This window comes from Opisthorchis viverrini, assembly GCF_000715545.1.
Source record: "Opisthorchis viverrini unplaced genomic scaffold opera_v5_8, whole genome shotgun sequence".
In the NCBI taxonomy this organism is placed as follows: domain Eukaryota; kingdom Metazoa; phylum Platyhelminthes; class Trematoda; order Opisthorchiida; family Opisthorchiidae; genus Opisthorchis; species Opisthorchis viverrini.
This window is the reverse complement of record NW_008751664.1, coordinates 1,148,536-1,174,545: the sequence shown is the minus strand read 5'-3', so window position 1 is coordinate 1,174,545 and position 26,010 is coordinate 1,148,536. Positions and strand designations below refer to the sequence as shown.

Genomic DNA, 26,010 nt, shown 5'->3' with positions numbered 1-26,010 from the left:
ACGATTCATGTGCGCAAACTATTCTAACCCATATAATCATTTCTAAAAGGCCCCTGAATATATGCTTTAGCAGCAGTAGCAAAACTGGTCACGAGCATTTTCCCCATCGATTGTTTAATATAAGGGCCAAAAATACCCACAATAACCAACCTTTGTTCAATTAGTGCAAGGAAGGTTTTGCTGAATACACCCTAGTGACAATAACGATAATAATGATAATAACGTTTATTCCTCAACTTGTGGGTGGCATACTGTTACACATGATTATGATGTCACACTCAGAATGAAAGCACGACTGGCGGGAATCGTGAGAACAATGGGGAGTAAGGAAAAGGGACAGCGCCACAGGAGGTGAGCATTGTCCGTAATAGGCATGGTAAACACCGAAACGGCACAGATGGTGAAGCAAGGCACTATGCGTTTCTGAAGAGAACATCGGGCAAGATCGGATCGCAAGTGTTTGAAGGTGGCGGGCAAAAACAAAGCGACGGAGGGCAAAACAAGGAGCAGCCTGCGCAAAACATAACTAGAAAAGTGCAAAAAGTGGAAAATGTGGAACCAGATCCTTAGATCAGGTGAAAAAGCAGAGGTGGCACCATCCAGCCCTTCGAATTGGACTAAAACCTAAAATGACCGCTGAGGCCTCGTGGGCTTGGACTGTTGGGCTCATGATCAGGGTCACAAAATGTGGGGATGATGAAATGGAGGGAATAAGATAGCAGATAAACGGTAACAAGAATCTTGGTATCGTGGTGTACAGTTAAACTGTAGGGACTCTCTGTGGAGCTGGGCGCAACAGTTCCTTGGAAGAGTGAAATGGTGACAACACACGAGCCAGAAAGCGAATTGTATAGAAAGTTACTGATTTTGCGGGAAGCACAGACGCACAGAAACGGTTAAATTCGAACGAAAGTTCCAGCAGATCGGAATGAACATTTCATGGAGGCAGCTTGGGTTAGGGAAGGAGGCTCTCCGTAATTGCAGTTTATGGAACGAGAGGGCGAGATGGTGCAATCGGAAGAAGGAAGATAATAGTTGCGGGCTGCTATGAAACCGGGTGTAGCAGTGCCGTGCAACCATTGGCCTGACATACTTCGGTTCTTGGACAGACCCGCAACGGACGTCGCATTTAAGGTCACTGAACCGGGATGTGCGATTCTTTGAGCAACGGGATTCTTTCCAGGCTGGTCAAGAAAACAAGATGGAACGATGCCGATATAAGAGCGCAAGTTGTTTGGTACTTTTGGGGATTACGTGGATGTAGATCATGGGCCAGGTGGAGTGGATAACAGCCAACCTGGTCGTCCAAATTGGGTATTGCAGAAGTCCAAAGCTTAGGAAGGCTAATGGATGGGAAAAGGTTAGTAAAGCATGGTGGGATTGAGGAGACATCATGTGGGTTATTATGCACTAATATGTGTAGAAAGAAATGCTGGACGTCTACCGCGATTGGAGTAGACGTGATTATTTGAGATAGGCTACGGGTGGAATGTACTCAATAGACTAGCGACCAAAGATCGTGTTTGCTAACATACGATGTTAAAGTATGCGGGATCTAGAAGAAGCAGGTACAAGCGCGCAGAGCGGTGACGTGGTTAGAGAAATCAAACGCATAAAGACTGATGGGAGTGAACCTCCGAGATGACGAACTGGTTAATATTGTATCTATTACATTGGTTGGACCGCACCAGGAGAAAGTCATCAGTCCCCAAAGCAACGCTTTCAGTTTAAAGCTAACAGGTGGGGCAGGGCAGATAAAGGCCTTTGGGTACTAGTCTTGTACGCTGGTAACGGAGAGTTAGAAACCTCCATGTACATATTTTTCTAATTGAATGTGTTCGCTCCTGAGAGCAGTCGATAGGTGCTTGTGTTTTGTTCGGTGGACTAAGTGGGCTATGGTGTGGTAAAACACCAATTAGACAAGGGCGGCTACAGCTCCGCACGTGGATGTAAGCCATGGACATCACAGGGACTCCGGACTATTTTTAATGAATTATTATTCTAACAGATGGGAGGCCAGCTTCTTCTTTTTAATTTTTTCATCGTCAGTAGCTTTCAGGCCTGCCAGTCAGATGACACATTCGGGACGAGTCCAGCCCAGCAGCAACAAACAGAAAACAACAGTGCTCTTTTATTGATTTCCTGAATTAAAGGCCATACTCAGGACCACCTGCGATAGGCTACTTGGAGGGTGGCAGGCATACGAACGCACCATGGTGCAAGGCAGCGGGGCAACACGCCCTCCAAGACGTACCGACTACCACACGAGGTTTTCATCCCTAGTGCGTGCTACCAGATCTGCAAGGTGGCGTGCCACTAGGTAGTCATTATTGCGGTTTTTGCAACAATAAAGAGTCACAGCTACCAGACATCTCTTCTGGTCGCGGGAAAGCCAGGCTATTAGAACAGATCAGTCATTTTGAACAGGCAAACGACAAACAGCCTCTGGAAAAGGCAGGTCGCGGAGGTAAATAAGGCGGCAGCTACCATTGAGACAGGGGGACAGAACAAAGATGACCAGAGTGTAAAAACCGTGGCTAAGTGATAGCGTGGGCTATCAAGTCAAACAATGACCTACCGCAATATTGTGCGCGTGTGCTGAATATGCTGAACTTAAGTTCAACACTCCCATTTTTCTTTCTCATTCTTGAGCACTCTATACTCACATGTGTTTCCCCGCCAGGGGGTGGTGAGAGTACACTGATAAAAGCATGACGGGTGGCAACAAACTCGTTGAGTTTCCCCACCTTATTTCAATTCCCCCTGTGCACTGTCACCTGTGATTCAGCATCACCCACGCCCATCACTCAGATCGAGTCTTGACGGTTCCGGCAATCCCCACCCAATTCTAAGCTGTGAGTTGTAGCATAATAACATCCTCCAAAGTTTCAGCTGGCCTTCATGAAAGAATTCACGTCTTCCGGAACAAAGTTCTCAAAGCTACGGCGTACTTCATCCCACTTAATATATTTCAACGATCGCTCGGTATGATTTTCCAGTCTTTGTCCTTTCCTCTGTCTGCGCTTGTTGTCCACCCCTAGTCTTTCAATAGATATTGGATGCCAGCCCCTGTCGATGATTAGTTTTATCAATATTTTCACACCCTGTCTATATTATATATATGCACACACTTGTACTTCTGTCCAGGTGGCATAAGATGTCCTTATGTGTACGCACTGCTGACCTGACCCCTTCTACCCATTACGTGCCCATAACTCTACTGCTTCTTAAGCCACTATTCAAATCTTTGTTAAAATTGGCTTTTCACCATCCACGTCCGCGTATCTTCAGCTTCACACCCGCGAGTAACCTACTGCATCAACTGTGCCTGACGTTGAACACTGAACCAATGGGAGTTGAGAATTTACAGTATCCCATAGCCGTGCGGAGTGAGCCGGAAGCTGACTGCGTGAAACAATCAGGTGGTGATGGCTGTCGACGATGCATCCACTGAAAACGACTCTACTTCGGTTCATGTTGCCGTCAGGTAATGAAACTCATTTATTTAACTCGTGTTGTAGGGTTCGGCCGCAAAGTGCGAGGGAAAAGCTAGAAATGAGTCAGATATGCACTTCCGTGCTACCAAACGCCCCGCAGATCGTTCTTGGGAAGGACTCATCCTTCACATTTGATTACGTTTTCAACATTAATTCCGCACAAGACACGATTTTCAATACGTTGGCAAGGCCACTGATAGATGGGTAAGTAGCCGCCCTAGGACCGGTAAATGCTTTCCAGATGTCTTAATGGATACAATGCAACTATTCTTGCTTATGGACAAGTAAGTCCTGTTACTACTGTGATATTATGTTATAGACTGGTTCCGGAAAGACGTATACCATGGGCACTGGCTTTGATCTCACAGCCAGTAACCAAGATGCTGGCATCATCCCAAGAGCAGTTCAGTATCTCTTCGCGCGTATTTCACAGTGTCGAGCTGAAGCAGCAGATAAACACCAGCCTGTTCCGGAATTCAAAGTCGTTGCGCAATTTCTAGAGGTAAGTCCCATGTTGAATCATTGTTCCTTGGTCATTGCTTTGTGATTGTACCATTACTCCGTTCTTCATGCAGATGGACGGTGTCTTCATCACATGCTGATCCATTGGAGCACCGGAGACCTGAGCAGTAATTCAGTGACACTACACAAAATTACTTGCCTTCTATGGTTAGACTATTTTTGTCACCATCCACAACCACTTCATCTTCAAATTATCACCTCTCTGATGCGGCCACTCATCATCCTCATAAAAAGGGCCTTTCCAGGCGACATTCTTACGAATGTCTGGTCTGTACTAGCTACTTACTTTGGCTAGCAGAAGCGTGGTAGTGCCTCGTTCTACGCCACAACGAACAAGGCTGCAACACATATAAACAACCATCAAGAAAACTAACCTCGAACTGTTTGAGGTTAGCGCAATTTCGGGTTAGCTGAGAGACTGAGCGAATATACTGGCCAGATTACTGTAAGACAGACAACCTAACTTTGAATGTGATTGATAAACCCTAGCGCTACAAGTTTAGTGTTCCGTGGTGTATTTGCTCATTAAACTTTCGGAATTTGGCGAAACCGAGGAGTTGAGTGACAACCACAGCGAGATTTTATTGTTTGTTGGTTAAGTTGGTTCACTCATATCCTAACTTGGTTTTGCAGCCATTGCAGCATCTCAAATCGTGAAGTGTGCAAGTAAATGCATCTTAATGCGACATGCGGCTTATAACGGCACTTGGCACACTCGCCGACTACGGGAGGCCGCGCAGGGAAATTCTTTCGCTCTCTGACCTCTCATCCCTACTGCTATTTTTTGACTCATGATCCACTTGACGACCACCCGTAAATCCCAGTCGACGACAGTTAGGCCCCCAGGAAGGTGATCAGCTGCATAATACCGTTCACACCTACTGGTTTACATCTTTTTTGCCTCGTTGCGTTTCTTAAACTCGAATAAACGGCCAATTCAGTTCACTTAGCCTACAGCAGATTCGCCATCTAGGCCTCATCGGCCGCTAATTTCGGTCAGTATCACAGCTAATGCAGCTCCAGCATCCGTACAACTCTCAGCTTAGGTTTTTATACTTTATTGGATACCCATGAACAGCAAGCGATTTGTCGCCAGTTTACTCACTGATCGAAATACCAACCACTTTTCGACAAATACATTCATCTGCACATCAATTTGGTTTTCACGAGAGACTCAGTTGAACTTTCGTTTATGGTAAATACCAACCACTTTTCGACAAATACATTCATCTGCACATCAATTTGGTTTTCACGAGAGACTCAGTTGAACCTCTCGTTTATGGTATTCTTCACCACTTTGCTTATCGCATCCATCTAATTGTCAGCTGAGCAACTCCACTTAATTAAACAAAACAAAATTAATTAAAATAATGGTGGTGTACTATACTTAAGTGATTTGGATCCAAACCTTGGTGACATATTCAGTCGTGGTAGAAAGCGTGGTCGATTGATGAGCTGTTTTTGCATCGACTACCGTTCGTTTCCCACTAGTGATGGGTTTGGGTACGGATGCTACCCTTGTTCTATTTGTCGTCCTTTTACTGATGGGTGGTCTTGTAGCCAAGTCGACCACGTAACCATCGGCCACCGATTGTTAGGCTCAGATCTTGACTGGAGATCGTTCTGAATGTGAACTTAATTCATATCACACTTTCGTCCAGTGCAGGTTTTCCAAAAAATTTCTCAATGAATCCAGGGAGTGAGTTCCCTACTCAGCCTTGGAATGTGTGGATGAATCACGTTCCAACGGAACGATACTTCACAAGTAACCAGTCCAGTGCATATTGATTGTAGCTAGTAGGAGTCAGCTACAGCTGTACACAGATCAGTAGGTTCCGAAACGGTCACTGTCACTTTTTGGTTCAAGAATTATCTCTTCGGGTTCAGGAATAATTCGGTTAGACGACTGGTTGGAAGTCAAGTCAAACGAAGCCTTAAATAGGCAGAGAGGTGTGTCGGATAATAATAATAATAATAATCGTTCAGCTGTAGCACCCTTTCGGTGCCTAGCTGCCATGCCACACGGAGGCACGAGGGCTGGGATACTGCCAGGTTGCCCAAGCCTAGACAGGGGAAGTCGAGTGGCAGAGGTCGGGTTCGAACCACGGACCTTCCGGTCAGTAAATTCGCGCTCTAACCACGTGTGTCGGATACAGAAGTTCGGGTGGAGACTAGTACAACGTGGGGTGTACAGAGGCTGTTTCGGCTGGTGCCCGAACCGGGACCTGTGATATCATTCGTAAATTTAGTTATAATAGAAAACTAACGTCCATATTCCTTCGCGGAATATTTTCAACACAGCTTAGTTGGGACTCGTAGTACACCCCAAACTACCTACCAAGAAAGCGTTGTTCTGCGTTCGAAGTTACTGTTGGCGAGAATGTTGTTGACCCGAACTATGACATGCAACGAAAGCGGCTGCAGTCGAACCGATTGTGGAATCTTCGCGCGTACGTGATTATCCTTCAGTTTGAGGGCGTGGCACGTAGATGGTACCAGTGGTGAGAATTCTTCACTTTGCACCCACGAAGTGTAAGTGCATGTTCATGGATTTACATTCACTGAGGTCGCCACTTACAATCCAATGAGAGATAATCGAAGTTGTGGTTTGTTCAACGTATTAGTTGTATTAGTCCCGATTGTGGTGTGACATGAGGTCAATGTACGAATCTGCAAGCCTGCGTCTGCAAGGTTGCAAGGTTGCGTCTGCTAATTTGAGACACCTATGGCTTTAAAGCGGTGTATCCCCGAATCTCAAGGGACGTGTGCGTTCAGCTGTAGCACCCTTCCGGTGCCTAGCTGCCATGCCACCCGAAGGAAGCACGAGGGCTGGGATACTGCCAGGTTGCCCAAGCCTGGACAGGGGAATTCGAGTGGCGGAGGTCGGATTCGAACCACGAACCTTCCGGTCAGTAAATTCGCGCTCTAACCACTTGGGCCATCTCGCCCTCGTGTGGATCAGGCCGCAGGGCGGACTGTTTTGTTGTATGGATGTGGGACTTGGAGTGTTCATTGAGCGGAATTGAGACATCCTCAGGTGTTTGACAATCGTTCTCCCAGAACCATAGCTCGTGTGGTTTGCTGTCGGAGAATTCTCAACGTGGTAATTAGACGGCGATTTTTTGGTTTTGCAACGGGGACTTCCATTGAAGAATGTGTGCAGCACCAGAAGCTGGGTTGGTTAGGCCATGTATTGTGCATGCCGAACCATCGTTTGCCGGGGATATAGCTGTTTTCCGTGCCCAATTCAGAGTGGCGGAAGCAGAGAGGTTGCCAACTCTTGACATGGCAGAGGAGTATGAAAGGGATTACGAAACGTTTGGGTGCTATTGGTGCTACTCGCCTGTCGGGCCAAAGACTGCGTGATCTCTACTGTGCCTGGTTGGAGACGCTGCAAGCTATGGCGTTCTCGTCCTTTTCTATCTAGATTGCCTGAATGAGTGTGTGGGAGTGTAGGCACATCGGAATGACTGTCTTAATCTAGCACCGAATTCTTTCCTCGTTCAATTTTATCATTTTTTCCACAGTATGGCTTTCAAACGAATTACGGTTGTACAGCATTAAAGCATCAGAGTGAAATATTAATGTCATCCTGTTGGTGTTGATGGTGGCCCGCAGAGATATTGATCGGGCAGACACAACCTCTCGGTCCTCCAGGCTGTGGTTTGGAGCTTCGTAACCTTAAGACTGGGGGGCGAGATGGCCGAAGTGGTTAGAGCGCGGATTACTAACCTGAAGGTCCGCGGTTCGAATCCGACCTCCGCCACTCGACTTCCCCTGTCTAGGCTTGGGCAACCTGGCAGTATCCCAGCCCTCGTGCTTCCTTCGGGTGGCATGGCAGCTAGGCACCGGAAGGGTGCTACAGCTGAACGCTTTATCTTTTTTAACCTTAAGACTGTGTCAGGCTCACTTTATCGGCTACTATGTTGCGATCAGGCCTTTGAGCCAAATACTTGTTGAGAATCCTGGTATTCTTAATTGCATTTCAATTACCTCAGTCAACATACAACCGTGTGATACACAAGCAAAACTTCCTGGCTTCGCGTGACAACAGCTTGGTCACCAATGTATTGGGGCGCCCAGGTGGAAGCGCTCGATCACTTGTGTGCCTCGTCTTCGTTGTTATCTCAACTCCCTTAACTGTCCTACTGAATATTTAATCGGGATTCCAGCCAGTGGTATGTCAATCAAGGATGGAGGGAGAGTGGCACTCCCTCCACACCTACCACTTCGCATCCACGACTCATGCTTATTCTTCCTATCTTTAACGAACCAATTGTTAAGTGAACTGGTCATTAAGTCGCTTTTTTACATTGGAAATTTATCTGAATACTTTCTCTATTTCCGATACTTGCTTACAGGATTCAAGTACGCTAATTCACATTAAGATAACATCATTGTTTGGACGCTGTCCACCCGAACTTTGGTTGACGCCACATCTACTGTACTGAGTTGCGCTGTTGTCGGTGTAGGTCTCATTTCGCTCATTGAGACCTCCTAACTTAAGTAGATGTCCCTAAATGGCCGACTCCGTGCAACGTATGTAGTGACCTGCTTATCAGAATATGAGTTGCTCTGACGGTCTTATACCAACCACCGCCCCCTTGCGGTTGGGCTTTTGAGCCGAAGGCTTCGGTTGAGGACCCTAATCGTTCCGCAGTTTAGGTGTGGATCCCCTCTCAGCATCGATGTCCATATATAACCGTGAATTGCATATAGGGGTGTCAGGATGCTGTGACGCACAAATACAGCACGCTGTACGCGAATTCATAGACATAAGTCGGGGTTTTGACTGGGTGACGGTGCACTGGCCGCATCTCTGCATCATATCAGATGCCTGAGCTTCGCCACTGTTGTTACCAACTACCGCGCAGTCTCCCTTGACTGTAAAATATCGTGCCACATTTTATAGCATATTGTCAAAAAGTTATTGTACTTGAATATCATCACCATCATCATCAGAGACAGCAACATCACTGTCGACACTGGTGGTCCACTGCCATACAACCATAAACTTCACCTAGTTATGCTTAAAACCTTAAAATGAAGAGAGAGAGAGAAGTGGGTGGGGGAGGTGGCCTGTTGCTAGACTTTTGCAAGCATTCTAAGGTGCCTAAACCTCCAAGCGATCAGTCAGACAATCCGGAAAGTTACTGCCAGCACGAATGTCACTGACATCGATTAACCGCTATTTCTTGCAATGGCTCCAGCTAAGCGCGGGAGGGTTCACGGGCACTGCATCTTGAAAGACGCTGTTTGGGTATGCGCACATGGTCTAGCCACCGCAGTTGATGGCGCGGGATATTTTCCTCAGTTGGAGTGCCTGATGCACGATCAAATGCCCTCGTTACGGGTTCGTTGGCGCCATCTGACACCAGCAACATTTCTGAGACATCGGTGGTAAAAAATCTGAAGACACCTCGCACCATCTGTCCACATGGACCATTTTCGCAACCATACAACAACGCAAACCTTTTTGTAGCATGGTACACGTGACCCTTAAGACCCAGGGATGTGCCTTTTTGACGTCGAAAGTGACACAAGTTGGCAAACATGATTTGGGCTTTTGAGATTCGCACACTGACTTCATCAGACACTGCTGTCAGAGCTAATACAACTACTGAGGTATGTGAAATTGTCCACAGCCTCCAGTGGTTCTCCTTAGATTGTAAGAGGTATCTTCATAGACCGTACGTTTTGAAGCAATACTTTGCAATTTGAATATGCTAGGCGCATGCCGAAAGATTGTATGATGGCGATCATTTTATTCAACAGAGCTTATGCTGCGCCTTCGTCTTCAAAGATGATCGCGGTATCGTCTGTGTACTCCAGGTCGACGGGGTTCTCACCAGGGACGATTTGAACGCCGAGGTTTTGAAGAACTTCCAGAGTCAATCTCGTTACTTCGTCGCTGACGAAGTTGCACAAGAACGGAGAGAACGCGCAACCTTGTGGGGCACAACTTTTTGTAGGAAAGCTCACCCTACTTTGTCACAAGTCCCGAAGTATTGGAACATAGGGACCGGATTATGCTCACAAACTTCTAGGGCGTACCCTGTGGAAAAGTGTGGTTAACAGCACTGACCAATCGACAAAATCGAACGCAATCTTGAAGCCAAGGAATATCAAGGTTGTGGGTCTTCTCTACATATAGGTTTACTCCAACACCTTATGGAGTGTGAAGATGTGGTCGAAGAAGTGTCAACTAAATTTAGCAGTTGTGTTCTACGCTTGAAATTCGCGAATCGTTTTCTCTGAAGGACGAGCCTTTCAAACGCTTCGGCACTGTTTCTATGCGAAAAGCTGACTAATCTAGAGGAACAGCAGTACTCCATATTAAACACACCGAAGAGACTGGGCCTTTTCGTTGTGAAATGGGTTTTGTACTTCTACTAGCTAACGACACCCGCCACGCAGGAAGGTGTCGTCATGACATTTCAACCTTTGACGTGTCAGGAAGTTTTTCGTTTTGTGAGGTCGAATATTCCCGGTCGTGCATTTCGGGACATTTTAAATTTTGCCGCCAAACACCTTTGCATTTCAGTCAGGCGTGACCTTAGTCGTCCCATCCCCAGCCCACGTACAAATACGTCACTGATGGTTTAGCTCTGTATGACGACGACAATGGATAGAGCTTCTGGGTTCCTGAATAATTTTAGCAGCGTTCCACTAGAATTGTTTTATTAGCATAGTATTTATCCCTTCAAGGAGACTAAACTGATGTCAGTGTTTTCTCGTGGGAGTGGCGGTGAATAGGAGTGGGGCACATTTTCGATTGGGATTTTAGTTACATTGGGGTGAGTACATTGGTATATTTCGGTTCTTCTATATGTTGACACTCGCTTAGCGACTGAGATATGAATGCAATGTGTGGATCTGTATGTCAGCTAGGTCATTACGAACAAGCAATTTGTGTGCGTGAACTTTTTAAACTGGATTCAAAACCCCAAGACAAGGTCACTTATGAGAAAAAGGCTTCATCCGATATTCAAATGGGTGGTGCCGTATGCAAATCCCGGACGAGACTCTTTTATGTCCTGCAAGGATTCATGGCCTATGGAATTTTTGTGGAATTCTAGCAATCTTGCTTGTGGCAGCAACCGCTTAACACGACAAATAACAACTTTTGGTTAATGGGGATGTTTTTCCTTAGGGACTGAGGCGATAGAAACAGCTACCGTGCCACCCAAATTTTCCAGTCAGTAGGATTGTTCTTGGAGGGAGTATGCTGTACCTGTGATTCATCATTGTTAGATATGTGCCCTAAACAGCAATAGGCGTGAATATTTGAAATAAATTTTCCTTCCATAACCACGATAGCACACAACCACGGACGCTTCTGAGTTCCTGTGCTTTTGGTATTTGCAGGAGATTTGTCCAGTCGTGTGTAACCAACAGCTTACATAGGTACCGTTTACTGAACTGAGAGATGTGTTACTTTTTTGTTTAACCCTACTCCACTATCTTATTGTCCCTTCGTATTTTTTGTATATTAGACAGACTCATATTTGTTGCTGGCAGTATGTCAATTTGTGTACGTTAGCCACACAGACTGTTGCACCCACATGACTGAAAGCTTGTGCCTCCCACTGGTGAATTATTCTCAAGAAAAAAGTTCTCACCGGTTCCAAAAATGTCGTTTGTGAGGCACTACGATCTCATTGGCATATTAATCGACATAATTCTGTCTGGTTAAGTAACAATGGTAGACTCGCGCTTGTTTGATGAGCAATCTGTTATTCATTAGCGTGTTAAAGGGTTATGTATTGGTTATCACAGAATAGTTCCCACGTGGTGGTAGTCATTATTTAAAAGGTTCGGTTGTCAGTAAAGTATGCAATCTGTAAACAGAGATTTGCTAAAATTCAGTGCGACAGCCTTATTTCAAGAAACTTTGGCTACTCTGTCCATTTTGCGGGTTTGGCTTCGGTGTTCGATACTTTGTTGCATGACACATTTCATTTTATGAGTTCGTTTCCCTGGTTTCAGCTGTATAACGAAGAATTGGTCGACCTCCTTGATGCAGACCGCGTAAGTTGCGCTTAGTGATTTTTTTTTACAGCATTTGGTTCCATTTTTACATTGTGACTGTTCGGTTTCACCTGAAACCGCCGAGTAACCTGAGACATCCCAACAAGGTGACTAAATTGGCATAACTCCCGCTAGAACGTTTCTGAGGTGAATTCTAGCTCCGTCTTCAAAGTGTTAAATTTAGGTAGGCCTCTGCCACTTCGTCCTGGCTATGCAATCTGATAAACGGGCCTTGGTTGATGGGATAGGCTTGCAGCGGCACCAATACCGCCACGTATCTACTTATAGACCACTGCATTTCACCAAAAAACGAATATACGGTTATCCTGAATGTGACATATTGAATGGTGGGCCACAACACAGTGCTTTGCTGCAGTTGTGTGATTCTGGTCTATTCTAGTCCCAACAGCCTGGAAATGAAACACTAGTGAAAGGAGTTTGTGCTAACTCACATATATTTGGGGAAGGAGTTTCAGTAATTTCTCATGTTTACAGTATTTCGAAAATTGTGTTGATACGGATTTCCCTAAATCGTGTTGAAAAAACTTCCAATCACTTTGGAATTTTCGGGACTATAGTCATTGAGAAATTATAAAACAGGGAAATGAGTCTGTACTAGTCAATCAGGTTCCCGGGTGATTGTGCTTGAGTTGTTGGGTGGGCGAATGACCTCCTTCAGGTTACCGCCAATTGGCAAGGCTTCTAGGAATAATCTTGTAGCTCTCTCAACTTTATCGATGTGACGAATCAAAGAATTTTGAATCCCTTTCGTTTTACAACTGATAGTGTGGTGTGGAATCATCAGCCAGGGGTAGACTATACTGCAATGCGCCTTGCACAACTGTGCCAGTTTGAATATGAGCAAAGTGATTGCCTGCCGGCGACAGTACCCCAAAAATATAGCCTGCATGTTGCCGTGCATGATATATGAGGCGTGAATAACCAACCTATTCGTTCTCGAGCCATTAGGACCCTTCAGCTAGTAGCTTCCTTGCACCTTGCAGAGCACGATGGCCGAAATGGCTCGGTGGTTTGGGCGCAAACTTATTGACCTGAAGGTCCGTGGGTCGAATCCAACCTGTGCATCTCGGCTGCTCCTGTCTAGCTTTGGATAACCTGTCAGTATCTCGATCTTCGTGCTTGGCAGCTATGCACCGAAAGGGCATCAGAACCAAACTACTGGCGGATCGCAGAGGGGGGCTTATCTGCACATTAGATGCGTGGATATCAACCACGGAGTTTTCAGTAAGATGGTAGCGAATTAACTTCTATGTATTCCACCAGTTGCAGAATGAGGGAGGTACGAGCCAATCCCATCACTTGCAGGAGTTTCCAAGGTTACAACGGTTATGACGTCATGGTTCTCGGTTTTTGTCACCTTTTTCAATCAATTTCTCATCGTTGTTTTGCCTCACGCATCCTTTTGACTTTTTCTATTGCCGGCATGCAAAGAGAACAGAACCATTCCGGCTTGTTCACGTATCATGATTGATTAAGCGCAAGCGAACGCTTTTTAGTTTTAACAATGAACATGAAATTGATCTAACAGGGGCGTTCCATCTGCAACGTTCGCGTAACGATTAGAGGGGGCACGGTGCTACCAACCCATGCTTCTCCACTTTATGGTACTAGTGATATTACGTGCTTCGTATCGCGGGGATTTATTCTTTACATTCTTCTCATTAATTACAGTCCCGCAAACCGCATCTGCGACTGCATGAAAACGCCCAGGGCGATATCTACCTGACTGGCGTATCCACGCGCCTCGTATCAAGTTTGAATGATGTAAGTGAGAGTTATTCACCAGTACACTTCGTCTGGTTTTCTACTGAGGACCCATTTGACTTCCTAGGAAGAGCTTTAACGCCGACGCGGATATTTATCTTATCAGTTATTACTTACATTTCCTATTGCCACTAGAGAGTTGCAGTTTCAAGTCCGATGTTTTCCTGCTAGCAGTTAGATGCTTCCGACTATCATCCTTGTTTTGCGGCAGTGGTAGCTTTTATTAACTGAGGACTAATAGCACATTGAGATGTGTTTCACTCATAGTGTGATGTGTACTGACTTATCGTTGTATATGCCTGTGAGTTTGTTCGTAGATAGTTAGCCTCTTGGAACCCATCGTACATTGTTGCGCAACAATCGTCTTGGTAATCCTTTTGTGTACAGTTATCAGTTGAGATCGTTTATTGGGATTGTTTTGATACTTAAAAATGGGGCTTTCTACACTTGACCAGTTTATTCACGTGCTTTTCGTCCTATAACGCATCGAAATAATCGATCTCTCCTGGTTGTTAGGTCACGTGCCTCTGTGGTTGCATGATGTCGGGTGAATCTATCTTACTTTTGAATCAAATGAACTACTTGTTTCCTCCAGGTTAAGCGAGTGTCCTTCAGAATTCCCACAAATCCTGATTTCGCTTAGTTTCACTATTGTTTATGTTAAATCGCTTTTCTTTAGTTGGTGCAGAGTGAGGATGCTGTGGTGGTTACAAATCCCTTCACTAATGCTGATAAATCTTTACTAGGTATGTGTTTAGGCGTCTTCAAGGTAAGCCACCAGCCGGTGACCCACACGTGAGTTTGTTTTATCATGGTGGTTCTGACCAAGTTAACTAACGGACCTACCCGATGTAATCCGGAGCCCTCTTCTGGCGCTTGTTCTATATCCTGTTCTGCAACTAACAACTATTAACGTAGCCTAATGAAGATTCACCTGTTTAGTTTTCACCGAATTTCGCCCACGATCAGCTGTGTTTTGCGTTATATCATCCCCTTCTAGACTCTGAAGTGTTTACGTGATGGTTCGCTAGTGCGTAGTACGGCTAGCACAAACATGAATGCGCAGTCCTCACGTTCGCATGCCATATTCACGCTCCATGTTCGTCAGCAACGTCTTGTCAAGTACGATGAGGTAGGTCCTGTATATCTTCGTATGTTTTTACAGTGGTTTTACTTGACGTGCTTCAGGAATGCATTCTGGACACGGGAAGGCCCAGCACTTACGGCACCAATCTGTTGACCTGAAGCTTCACGGTCCTAACCCGACCCCGGGTTTTCGATTGTCCTTGTCTAGGCATGGACAGTCTGGTGATAATTCAGCCTGTCAAAAACTGGTGAATCAGAAGCTGAACGGAGGTGAATGGAAATGGTTAATGGGTCGAACGAATAACCTAAATCGGGGATGGATATATCCAGGGAACGTAGATGCATTGGCGGACTTGAGAAGTTTAAAAGTTCCTTTTTTGACGAACCTCAGTCGGGGATAGTTGCAAGGTCGGTGTTTATGGGAGTAGTGGGGAGTGTTTCCTTCTCGGACGGTTGTGTAAGCCATATAGCACGAACACAATAGGATGTCATCACTGAGACTTGATGTATGGAAATCGGTGATGCATGGAACGAAAGCTACTGGATGATGATTGTCTCAAGACTTCTCATACTTGCTCGTTATTCTGATGTGACTTCCGTGTCAACTAGGTTAAATGAAACGAAAAGGTACCGTTAACTTTGCAAATGTTTTTGGTTCCTTCAATAAATAAAAGCGTATTACTGTGCTCCATGTTTGATATACGCATAGATCGGGACCTATGCTCATCTATGTGTTCGGTCATGCTTAGCTCTCATTCTAAAGAACACAACCCTCACAAAAAGTTAACTTTTGTCGTTTTCTGTAGGTCGCCCTTGTTGAATAAGTGCTCTGATAAAATTCCATGTGTGATACTCGCCTATATTTTTTTCGTCCACACAGGACTCAAATGGTCCCAGGCAGACCGAAACACAAGACTCGGAACACGATCCAGACTCGACTGTCGTGGACCCTATTCCGGAATACGAGACACTGACAGCAAAATTTCATTTTGTAGACCTTGCTGGCAGTGAGCGGCTGAAGCGTACCGGTGCCACTGGAGATCGGGCTAAGGAAGGTATCTCAATTAACCGTGGATTGGTGAGTCTGTGTAGATTATTGCAGTTCTCGAGGTTGCGAGACCCCCACCAAGGCGAATTGGTATGTCACAGATTAGTAAACCGTGACTAGTGTTCTCTACTGATTTTCTTGTCAGTTCATCTTACATGTATTAGATTGTGCACAAATCGGACCGCCTTCTAAATACGGTCAAAGTATAAGTAAAATGATGAAACCAGAGTGCTCAGCGTGGTGAGTATCGGCCGTCTTCTTAATCCTTTTCTTAATGTATTGCCTCGCAAGCTGTAATGCACTTCTTGCCGCCATTTTATCAAAAGAGAGGAACATGGAGGACGTACTGATGAAATGCTTCACAGTATCTAAGAATGGGATTAAATACGAGGTCTTCAAGACGACTGGATAAACCTTGGAAGGACGATTACCGTTGTTCCACTTTGAATTCCATGTTGTTTCCAATAAGCGATTCTAGAGCTCTATTCCACTGTTTGGTTGCACGCGTGCTAATGTTCCTCAAATTCTTACCAATGTCAATGACGCCATCAAACTTGTCAGAAAGTTTGAAGTCAAGGTTTAGAACTCGTTTTTTACTACGTGAAATAAATCCCAGATGATTGTGAACATTTTACCTCCAACAAACCTAACGAGGCCATCACAGTGTTTAATGAGCTATCCAGAATGATCAAAAGTGAGTTTTTCACCAATCACCTGTGTTCACACTAATCATGATGGTGACTTCTGCTGTCTCGTGTGGGGAACTTTTAGCGTTTCATGATGTTCCTATATACTTACGTCTGCCAATAAGGAATTTATAGAGGGGCGAGATGGCTCGAGTGGTTAGAGCACGAATTTACTGACGGAAGGTCCGTGGTTCGAATCCGACCTCCGCTTCTCGACTTCCCCTGTCTAGGCTTGGGCAACCTGGCAGTATCCCAGCCCTCATGCCTCCTTCGGGTGGCATGGCAGCTAGGCACCGGAAGGGTGCTACGGCTGAACGCTCATGTTCTCGTGTTCAAGGAATTTATACAGTGATATTTCCGAGGCCGAGTTCTGTCATACGTAGCCTCTATAACGATGCGGGCATTTGCTTTTAACCAGCTGATTGTAGTGCTGCAGTACTACCCCCTAAAAGTGGCCAACCCACTGGAGGCCCGTGCCACTTTCCTCAACAAAAAAGAAACTAATAGCTAAAGCGCTGGATTGATTCAGTGGAGATCCCCAGGTTGCGAATTGTGAAGTCTGTTTCTGAATTGAAAAAGGGGTATGTCGAATACTTTGAGACTTTAGAAAGTGTAATAATCAAAACTCTGTTCCATTTCTTTCTGCAGATTGAAGTCCCTGTGCTTGTTCGTCTTTTAATGTGTATCTTAGCTCGGTCGTTCCTAATGATCGCTTATCGTGATAGTATCAAAAATTTGCAGCACATCGCGACGATAAACTTCTTAGCAAGACTTGCTCGGTTACTATCACAAGTCCGTTGGCACACAACTTTTAACATTTCAGCTTGTTTACATACCCAAAAGCAACTGCTACAGATCCACTGCGTCAAAGAGAGGCGCATGTAGGTGGTTTGCGAATGATTTTAGCTTGTTCAATCGATATATGGAGGAACTATGCGAATCGATCCCAAACGTTTGCGACGCTGAACGTGTCTCTGTCATTGCTCAGTACACCCTCCCAGTTTAACTTCGTTCTACCAATTTTTTGTGGAAAACGTTGACGAAACGTTGAAAATGTTGACGAGTTCGTAGCTGTTTTGCTTACCATTGGTCTGCTTAACTCCGTCGCCTCACTACAATATGAGTAACGTTTTCTGTGAACGTTTTCGATGAAATAATGAGACGAACGCTGGAGGGTCTCCAAAGCCCCGGTGTTCAAATAGCCTGTGAAGAAAACCTTGTCGATCTGGAATATGCAGACGACATCGTTCTCATGTTCGAAGAGGCAGAGAAGGCGCAAGTATTCTTGGATGAACTAACCAAAGTCATCCCGTCCTTTGGTATGCACTTTGCACCCACAAAGTGTAAGGTCATGCTTGTGGACGTGCATCATCATCATCATCATCATCAATGACAGCAACATCAGTGTTGGCACTGATGCTTCACTGCCGTGGACGTCCAGTCACTGAACACGCCACTTACGATCCAGAGAGAGGGACTGGAAGTCGTGGAGCGTTTTACATATCTTGGAAGTTGTATTAGTTCTGATTGTAGTGTGACAGGTGAGGTGAATGCACGAATCTGCAAGGCTCGGGCCGCGTTTGCTAACTTGAGACACCTATGGCGTCAGAATGGTTTATCCATGAATCTGAAGGGACGTGTGTATCAAGCTACAGTACGGGCTGTTTTCCATGCCCAATTCAGAGTGGCGTAAACAGAGAGGTGGCCAACCCTTGACTTGGCAGAGGAGTATGAAGGAGATCACGAAACGCTGTCGGTTCTACTCGCCTTCCAGGATGGGGACCGTGTGATCCTCACTGTGCCTGGTTGGAGACACTACAAGATATGGCTGGCACCCGATGTCAGTGGCGTTCTTGTTGTCAGTTTCTGTCCAGATTGCCTGAGTGAATGTCTGGAGGTGTAGGCACCTCGGAATGATTGTGTTAAGCTAGCACTAAGTCCCTCCCCCATCCACCTTTATTCTTTTCTTTACAATAAGGCTTTCAAATAAGTCATGGGTGTACGGCAGTGAAGCGTCGGTGTTGAACACTGATGTCATGCTGTCGATGATGATGATGAACGTTTTCTGTTTATTAAGGAGTATCAGCTGAAAACAAGATAATAGCAAGATTACACCAGTTGGAAATCTGGACGTTGCTTAGACGGCTTTACAGTGTCCACTTCATAGCTCCGTAGACAAATGAGGCCATTTCGTGTTTCACAGCTAAGTCCCACAAGTTTTTCCCCTTGCAAAATACTGTCATACTCATATCGCTGTCTTATGGCACCCTCAAACTTCGTGTATCATTTCGCTCTACAGGTCATCTGTTAGATTTTACCCTTATCACTGACTCACTAACTTACAACAACCATGTGTGCGCTACGGTGAATCTATCAAAACGTCAGCGTTTTTTAACAAAGATGTTGCCTGCTTTGACTCCGGAAAGCCAGAGAAAGTGAAAAAACGGTATCACAGGATTTTTTTATAAGGGACAAATTAATTTCATTCGGCGGAATCGGAAAATTGTCTAAAACCTCTTATGTTTTCTGAGGCTCAATTTGGGCTTGGTACCATAGCTTCATGGACTGCACTGTATGACTTTCCAACTAGCTTACTTGATTGAAGTCGGTTTCGTAATTTTTTGAAGAGATGCTTGATTACGTCATTCAATAGATCCTTTTATGTTAGTAGCTGTCAGGAACCGTGGATTAGCCTATGTCAAACGAATACCCAGCTCTTGTCTGTTTTGTTTTCTTTGTAAGAAGTTTTGTCGAACTGTCTAGTGCGGCCTTTGGCTGACCAGAACACCTCCCTAAATCTTATGGACATTTTCAAAAGGACGAGGCTTTCCCAACAAAAGGAGTATATGTGGGGTGTATTTTTGCATCAAACGCATTACCTGTTGTGGTGTTACTTTTGCCGTATGTTCAAGCTGAGTTCAGCGCTTATTGCTCCTCCTCAATTTTTTCTTGAATGTTCCTTCAAGTTTCGTTTCTTGTGCGTGTGTGTTTGCTTATGCGGCCATAGTTTGTGGTGTGCTATGTTCGCTTTGCCTCAGCCTCTTCCCGACTTAGTTTGGATACGGGCCTGGCTGGAAGCAGCTACTCATACTAGTCGCTTAGCCACAACACCCTTTCAGTGCCTAGCTGCCATGTCACTTGAAGGAGACAAAAGGTCTGAGATGTTGCCGGGATGTCCAATTCTAGACTGGAACAATCGAGATGCAGAGGTTGGGTTCCACCATATAGGGGCCTGGCTGGAAGCAGCTACTCATACTAGTCGCTTAGCCACAACACCCTTTCAGTGCCTAGCTGCCATGTCACTTGAAGGAGACAAAAGGTCTGAGATGTTGCCGGGATGTCCAATTCTAGACTGGAACAATCGAGATGCAGAGGTTGGGTTCCAACCATATAGGTCAGTATCCGTCAACTTATTGCAACCCCACGTTGTCCATAGATAACCCTATGTCCTAGTTTGCATTAATATTGTGATTAGTTAGAATTCAATGTAGCTAGTTAAAATGAGATAAATTTGTTCTCACTGGTCCCATGGAAGTGTAGTATCTTGCAATATCTTGTAGTATCTTGGTCATAGGACCAAGCAAATTGGTCACTACAAAAGAATGGTCGGTGTAGAGGAATGCATGGAATAAGGTTTCAAGAGCCAAGACGCTTCGAAAACTATTTCTGTTGAACAACAAGGGAATGGTGTTCGCTGTGGAGCACATGTGGGTTGGGCGGCTAAATGTTTGTGGCACTCAGACGGAAGAGAAGAGTTCGATTGAGTATTTGTCGTTGTAGTAACGATAAAAAGTACACAGAGGGAGGCTGCATCATGACGGTGAGGTAAAGTTTGCAGATCGCTGGTCGACGAATAGAAGTCGATGCGACGCAGTATTCTTCGTTGAATTTTATCTAGGAATGAAGAATATGCAGAAGTAGCAATTACAATATTCCGGGACATATGCAGTAAAATTTCGGACAGGCGGAGTGTTTACGAGAGCAAACACGGAGCCGAGGTTGCTTGGGTTGCAGGCGAATTCACATGATTGGACCAAATGAGTGTTTGAAGAGCAGAGAATAAGAGTTGAGCAGGTGGATGGTTGAGAGGTCGGACCGGAGTCAATGAAGATTTGGAGTGTGGTGGGGAAACGGTGAATGAAGAGAGAAGCATGTGTGGATTCGATGGGGTTGAATGTTTCTAAATTCAGCGATCTCCAGGCCTTTGAAAGTTTGGTTCTCAGTGTAGCGGTGGCATGTGTGTTATCACCATTAATCCGAAATAGAGAGGATGTTTGAATACATCAGGTGGAAATAATGTGGAGGGCTGCATCAACTTCGAGGGCTTGGGTGCCAACGGATTCTGAAAACTAGGGATCGCTGCTAAGTGGCGGGAACAGCATGGTAGGAAAAAGAACTGTGGAGGACACTGGCGTTGATCATGGAGAGAGCACCGTCACTGCCTGCCTAAATCAAAGGAAGTTCGCAATCCAGTTCATAAAGCTGCTTGGCAGCTTAACAGTCAGACCGTGCTGTGCCCTGTCGGAAAACGTCGAGCCACCAAGGCTTCACCAAACGAGTTCATGGTAAATGTCCGACTATAAGGAAATGGAATTCCGAGAAACCGGTGTTTATTATTTTCAACATTAGATTAGTTGGTCATCCACCTTTATCTTTGTCTTCTTTCAACCTGCTCAACGCGAACCATGGTCTGTAGGCTTAAATTTTCCATCAGTTTCTGAACTGCTAGTATGTAGTCACGGCGTCAGATAAGACTTTTTCCGTCCAGATATAGTGGTAGGTATTTGTATCGTTCATAGACTAGACTGTTTAAACTAGTTTGGAAACAAATATAGGCCAGGACGTCACAATATATTTATTCGAAATACGTGCGCAAAACTGATGCGTCAATCCTAGGTTTATAAGGCTAACAACAGTTCTAACAGGACATATGGTCTCCAAACTTCCGAGGCCTCTAATTACAGCACGTGAGATGGGATTTCTAGAGCATTAGAGGGGTTCCGATCAGCTTGGGAAGCAAAAGGTTTCCCCCATATTTTTGCCACTAACTCTGTGACACCCAAAACCTCTTCAGTTTCTCTTCGTCCTCCTCATCTTCCACGAGCCCATTTTTGTATCTTCCATCACCACGAGCAATCATCGCCACTGCGTTAGATACCGACATCGCCAAACAACCCGATCCCTTTGGTATGCCCCCTAATTCTGTTGTGACCGTACCCTCGATCATCCGGAAACTCTTCTGTGCCTCTATCTCCGGCGTTAGCATTATTTCAGTAGAATGCGCATCTCCCAGGTGTTGTTCCTTATGTGGCTCCAATAATTAGCTGATGAATACCAAATTAATGAGTACCCACATTCTTCAGATTCCGCCTTTGGAATCAAAAATGGATTTTAGTAGACCTCAAGACCGTGTTTGCAAAGCATCTGTGAATGTCTGAGTGTGTGAAGATGGAACTTGACCTGTCACTTTTGACGGCCTTAGGCAACTGCAAACTTCCCATGGTTGTGTTCTCGTTCCGTATCGGCTGCTAGCTGGTAGCAGCATATCCTTAAGGGAGCGCCATATGTCAGGTCGAAGTCGGTGGAGTAACAGATCAAGACTGGGCGAAATGGCTCAGTGGTTAGAGCGCGACCGGAACGTCCGTCGTTCGAGCTCGACTTCCCCTGCCTAGGGTTGGGCAACCTGGCAGTATCCCAGCCCTCGTTCTTCCTTCTGGTTGCATAGCATCTAGGCACCGAAAGAGGGTTACAGTTGAACGATTATCATATCAAGATCGCCAGATTAAGGTGGTTGATTGCGTAAACCCAAGTTGGTGAGGATTTCATGGAACATAGACTAAAACATGGCAACGGGAAATGAAAGCGTTGCTAGGGATCTTTGCGTCAGGGGTTTGTGTGATCCTCATCGCACTTGGTTGAAATTCTACAAAACATTGTATGTAACTGAGTCTACCGTCGTTTCTTGTCAGAAATGTCTGGCTAACATCTGCTTGTCGTTGTGTGCCGGAGTTTTGTTCATTCAGGTTCGCAAAGGATGCTAGGTTTGTCCCGCTGATTATGACACAACGTACGGTTAAGTGCCGTTAAAAGCCGTAAGTACCTTGTTGTTGACCGTTTCTCCTAAGCAAAGTGATATTCTCGGTAGGTCTATACTCCTCCCTTTTCTTTACTCTTTACTTGGGTTTCACCATAGTTTTGTTGTCAACTGTTGTCCATGGTAAGGAATGCGAATTTCTCCAAAGGGTCACGTCCTTTCCTCGCATCGAATTACCATGAGAAAAGGGACCGCATAAACTGCAGTTAGTAGAATATCAGTGTGCAGTTTGGAGCTGAAGCTATCTGATGGTTTGCAACTCCTGCACTCATGTTCTCTTTGATGGAAATATTTTTAGACAGATAAGTGGGTATATGGGCTTTATTGCTATTCCTTGCGCCGAATGTCTTGTTGCTTCAAAAGACTTTCAGTGTTTGACCATCGATGTCTTCGGAGCATTGCCCGAATCTGGTGGGAACACCGGATCAGCTATTCTGAAGTACGTCGAATGGTATTCGGCTGTGCGCCGAGGACGTCAAAAGACTTTCAGTGTTTGACCATCGATGTCTTTGTAGCATTGCCCGAATCTGGTGGGAACACCGGATCAGCAATTCTGAAGTACGTCGAATGGTATTCGGGGGAAATAACTCACCCTCGATAGATGAATTGATCACACTGCACAGGTTGCGTTGGCTTGGCCACGTGCTGCGTATGCCAGTCGACCGACTTCCTCGAAGGGCTCTTTTCGCCCAACCATGTGAAGGGTGGAAGAGAGCCAGAGGCGGTCAAACAATGACTTGGCAGCGAAGTATGAGGGCCATTACCAGCAAACTCAGCTGCGCTGGCCACTGCCGTCTTCCTGGATGGGGACCCCGAGACGGGCCACATCAACGGCTAGAGACACTATGACACATGGCCCAGTCGCGCCCTCAGTGGCGCTCGTGCATCCAAGCTATTGCCTTCAATGCATAGCTTCTTTTCCACCCCCCCCGCTTGACAACTCACTGACAGTGCTGGATTTATGCACCAATTTACCAGCTCGCGCGTGCAATGCGCAGTTACTTACCCCCCAATCATCGGTGAACGAAACTGTGGCAGCTACAACCAGTGTACGACCAGTACGCGGTTATTACAGCTGATAATGAATGAATGAAATGAAATGTCTTGTTGCTATAACGTCCGAAGCCTAATCTACACAGATTTTGAACTCTCATACTTTTTTCTTTCGAAGCTGGCCCTTGGTAATGTGATCTCAGCCCTTGGGGACAAGGCCAAGCGTGGCTGCCACGTACCGTATCGTGATTCAAAACTGACTAGACTTCTACAAGATTCACTTGGCGGAAATTCTCGGACAATCATGATAGCCTGCATCAGCCCCTCTGATTGTGATTTTCTCGAAACGTTGAATACGTTAAAGTACGCCAATCGAGCTCGTAACATTCGGAATCGCATAGTGATGAACCAGGACAAGACAAGTAAACAGCTGTCAGCGTTGCGTGCCCAACTTGCTGCCTTGCAAGAGGAACTGGACGGTTACCGACAGGTACGGCTGTCAGTTGCTTTACGTTGAATTCTGCCGTCTGTTAGTTTCCAGGTTTTCATTTTCTTACCGTTTCACTGGCACAATCTAACTCCAGGCCCTGATTACTCTTTGCTTTATTTACTCAACAGGTGTCCAAGGTATTATTGTGTTGTTCATTATTCGTTCCATTTGTGAATTTGCTTCTCCAGGCTTGTTGACTCTGCTGATGCAACATACTTTTTACTCTTCAGGGCAAACTCGTAGCGAACTCTACCGGTGGTGATGGTGCCAGTGATGTTTCCAAAGAGCTCGAATTTTGGCGACGAGAGAACGAAAAGCTCCGCCTGCGAGTGAAGGCTTTGACGGTCACGGTCAGCACATTGAAGGTTGGTCACTATTTTGGTGCTATTTTGCAGGTAATTTCTTCAAGATTACTTGAGAACTCACCTTCGCCTCCAATCATGAAGGAGTTTATAGTTTCCTGGATAAGGTGTCAGGCATGGATTCCGGAGCGCGTGATAATCGTCGTTGCCAGTCTTGTGCTGATCATTTACACCGCTCACTCGCTGACGAAGACATTCAGCTTAGGGGCGCTTTGGTATTAGACAGTCTATCGATTTAAATAGCAATCTGTCGCAAAGCCACTTCCGAACCACTTCGCTGTTGTTTTAAATATAGGACGATTCTTACGATGGCGTCTCACGTTTCACCCCCTTTAAGGTTCGAAATGCACAGCTGCTTGCAGACCTGGAAGCTAGCTCCTGGGCCTCTTCGAAAGAAAAGCTTCTGCGTGCAGCTCAAGGAGATTCTGCAGAACGAACATGGAANTACGATGGCGTCTCACGTTTCACCCCCTTTAAGGTTCGAAATGCACAGCTGCTTGCAGACCTGGAAGCTAGCTCCTGGGCCTCTTCGAAAGAAAAGCTTCTGCGTGCAGCTCAAGGAGATTCTGCAGAACAGAACATGGAAAGTGGGGAACTCTCTTCCCTAAATTTGATAGTGGGTGAAATGGATAGTGTTCGAGAACTGGTGGAGAAGTATACTGTTGAAAACGAAGAACTAAGGTGAGCTCTCAGGCGTTTTTGTGATTTACACCTTTTTGGAAAGGTGTTCTCTTACCTCGACGACTGTCTTATAAGACCTCGTCGATGTTTGTGGGACTTGTTGAATTTTCATTCGCATCACTCGTGTATAAAGTCCTTCTCCTGTCGTGGGAGAATTACTCTGGAGAATTCACATTAAAGAAGGCAAGCACCAGACTTGAGGTCCGCTCATCGCACATCTGTGGTCGGACCGCGATTTAGACCCAGCAGGACTCAGGCGTCCATGGTGCCACGTGACTGAGAAGTCTTGGCGCTAAAGTTAATCGATTGACACACGGGAAACAGTAACTGAGCCGTCGTTCGAGGCATTGGGTAAGCCAATCACATCGCTCAAGCGTGAGCACGTTCCTATGTTCAGACTTGACTGAGTATGAGTGGTCAAATCATCTGAATCAGTTAAACGATGGATAGGCTGAATTTCAGCTGAATAGGTGCCCTCAGGTTTACTACACAGGGTCAATGACCTCTTACGGCTAGCCAAAGCGTTACGTGACCTTTCCTCTACACCCGTCTGATGAGCCTCATTTGGTTTAGCTTTTAGGTTACGGACCACTTTATCGTCCAAAGCATCCCAAATGAAGTGATAGGGATTATGTGAAGGTCTGTTGAAATCCCGTATTTTGCTCGATCGTCAACCTTTCGGGTCAGTGATCAGATGTTCTCTTCTCCTCTTGGTTGCTCACAACGTTCGCTAAT

At 45.6% G+C, this 26,010-nt stretch overlaps 1 protein-coding gene across 1 annotated transcript in view; it reads left to right on the top strand.

The window, feature by feature from the left end:
* The window catches only part of T265_12636 (hypothetical protein), a gene marked incomplete at both ends in the record, with an annotated part of 49,983 nt that overhangs the window by 2,874 nt on the left and 21,099 nt on the right, over window positions 1–26,010 (top strand). Inside the window, 10 exons of the mRNA XM_009164718.1 lie at window positions 3,522–3,701; window positions 3,739–3,781; window positions 3,817–3,999; window positions 12,009–12,050; window positions 13,743–13,835; window positions 14,836–14,967; window positions 15,802–15,999; window positions 23,921–24,232; window positions 24,463–24,597; window positions 24,932–25,275. Of these exons, the coding sequence (XP_009162982.1) occupies window positions 3,522–3,701; window positions 3,739–3,781; window positions 3,817–3,999; window positions 12,009–12,050; window positions 13,743–13,835; window positions 14,836–14,967; window positions 15,802–15,999; window positions 23,921–24,232; window positions 24,463–24,597; window positions 24,932–25,275 (1,662 nt within the window). The remainder of the gene's footprint in view (window positions 1–3,521; window positions 3,702–3,738; window positions 3,782–3,816; window positions 4,000–12,008; window positions 12,051–13,742; window positions 13,836–14,835; window positions 14,968–15,801; window positions 16,000–23,920; window positions 24,233–24,462; window positions 24,598–24,931; window positions 25,276–26,010) is intronic.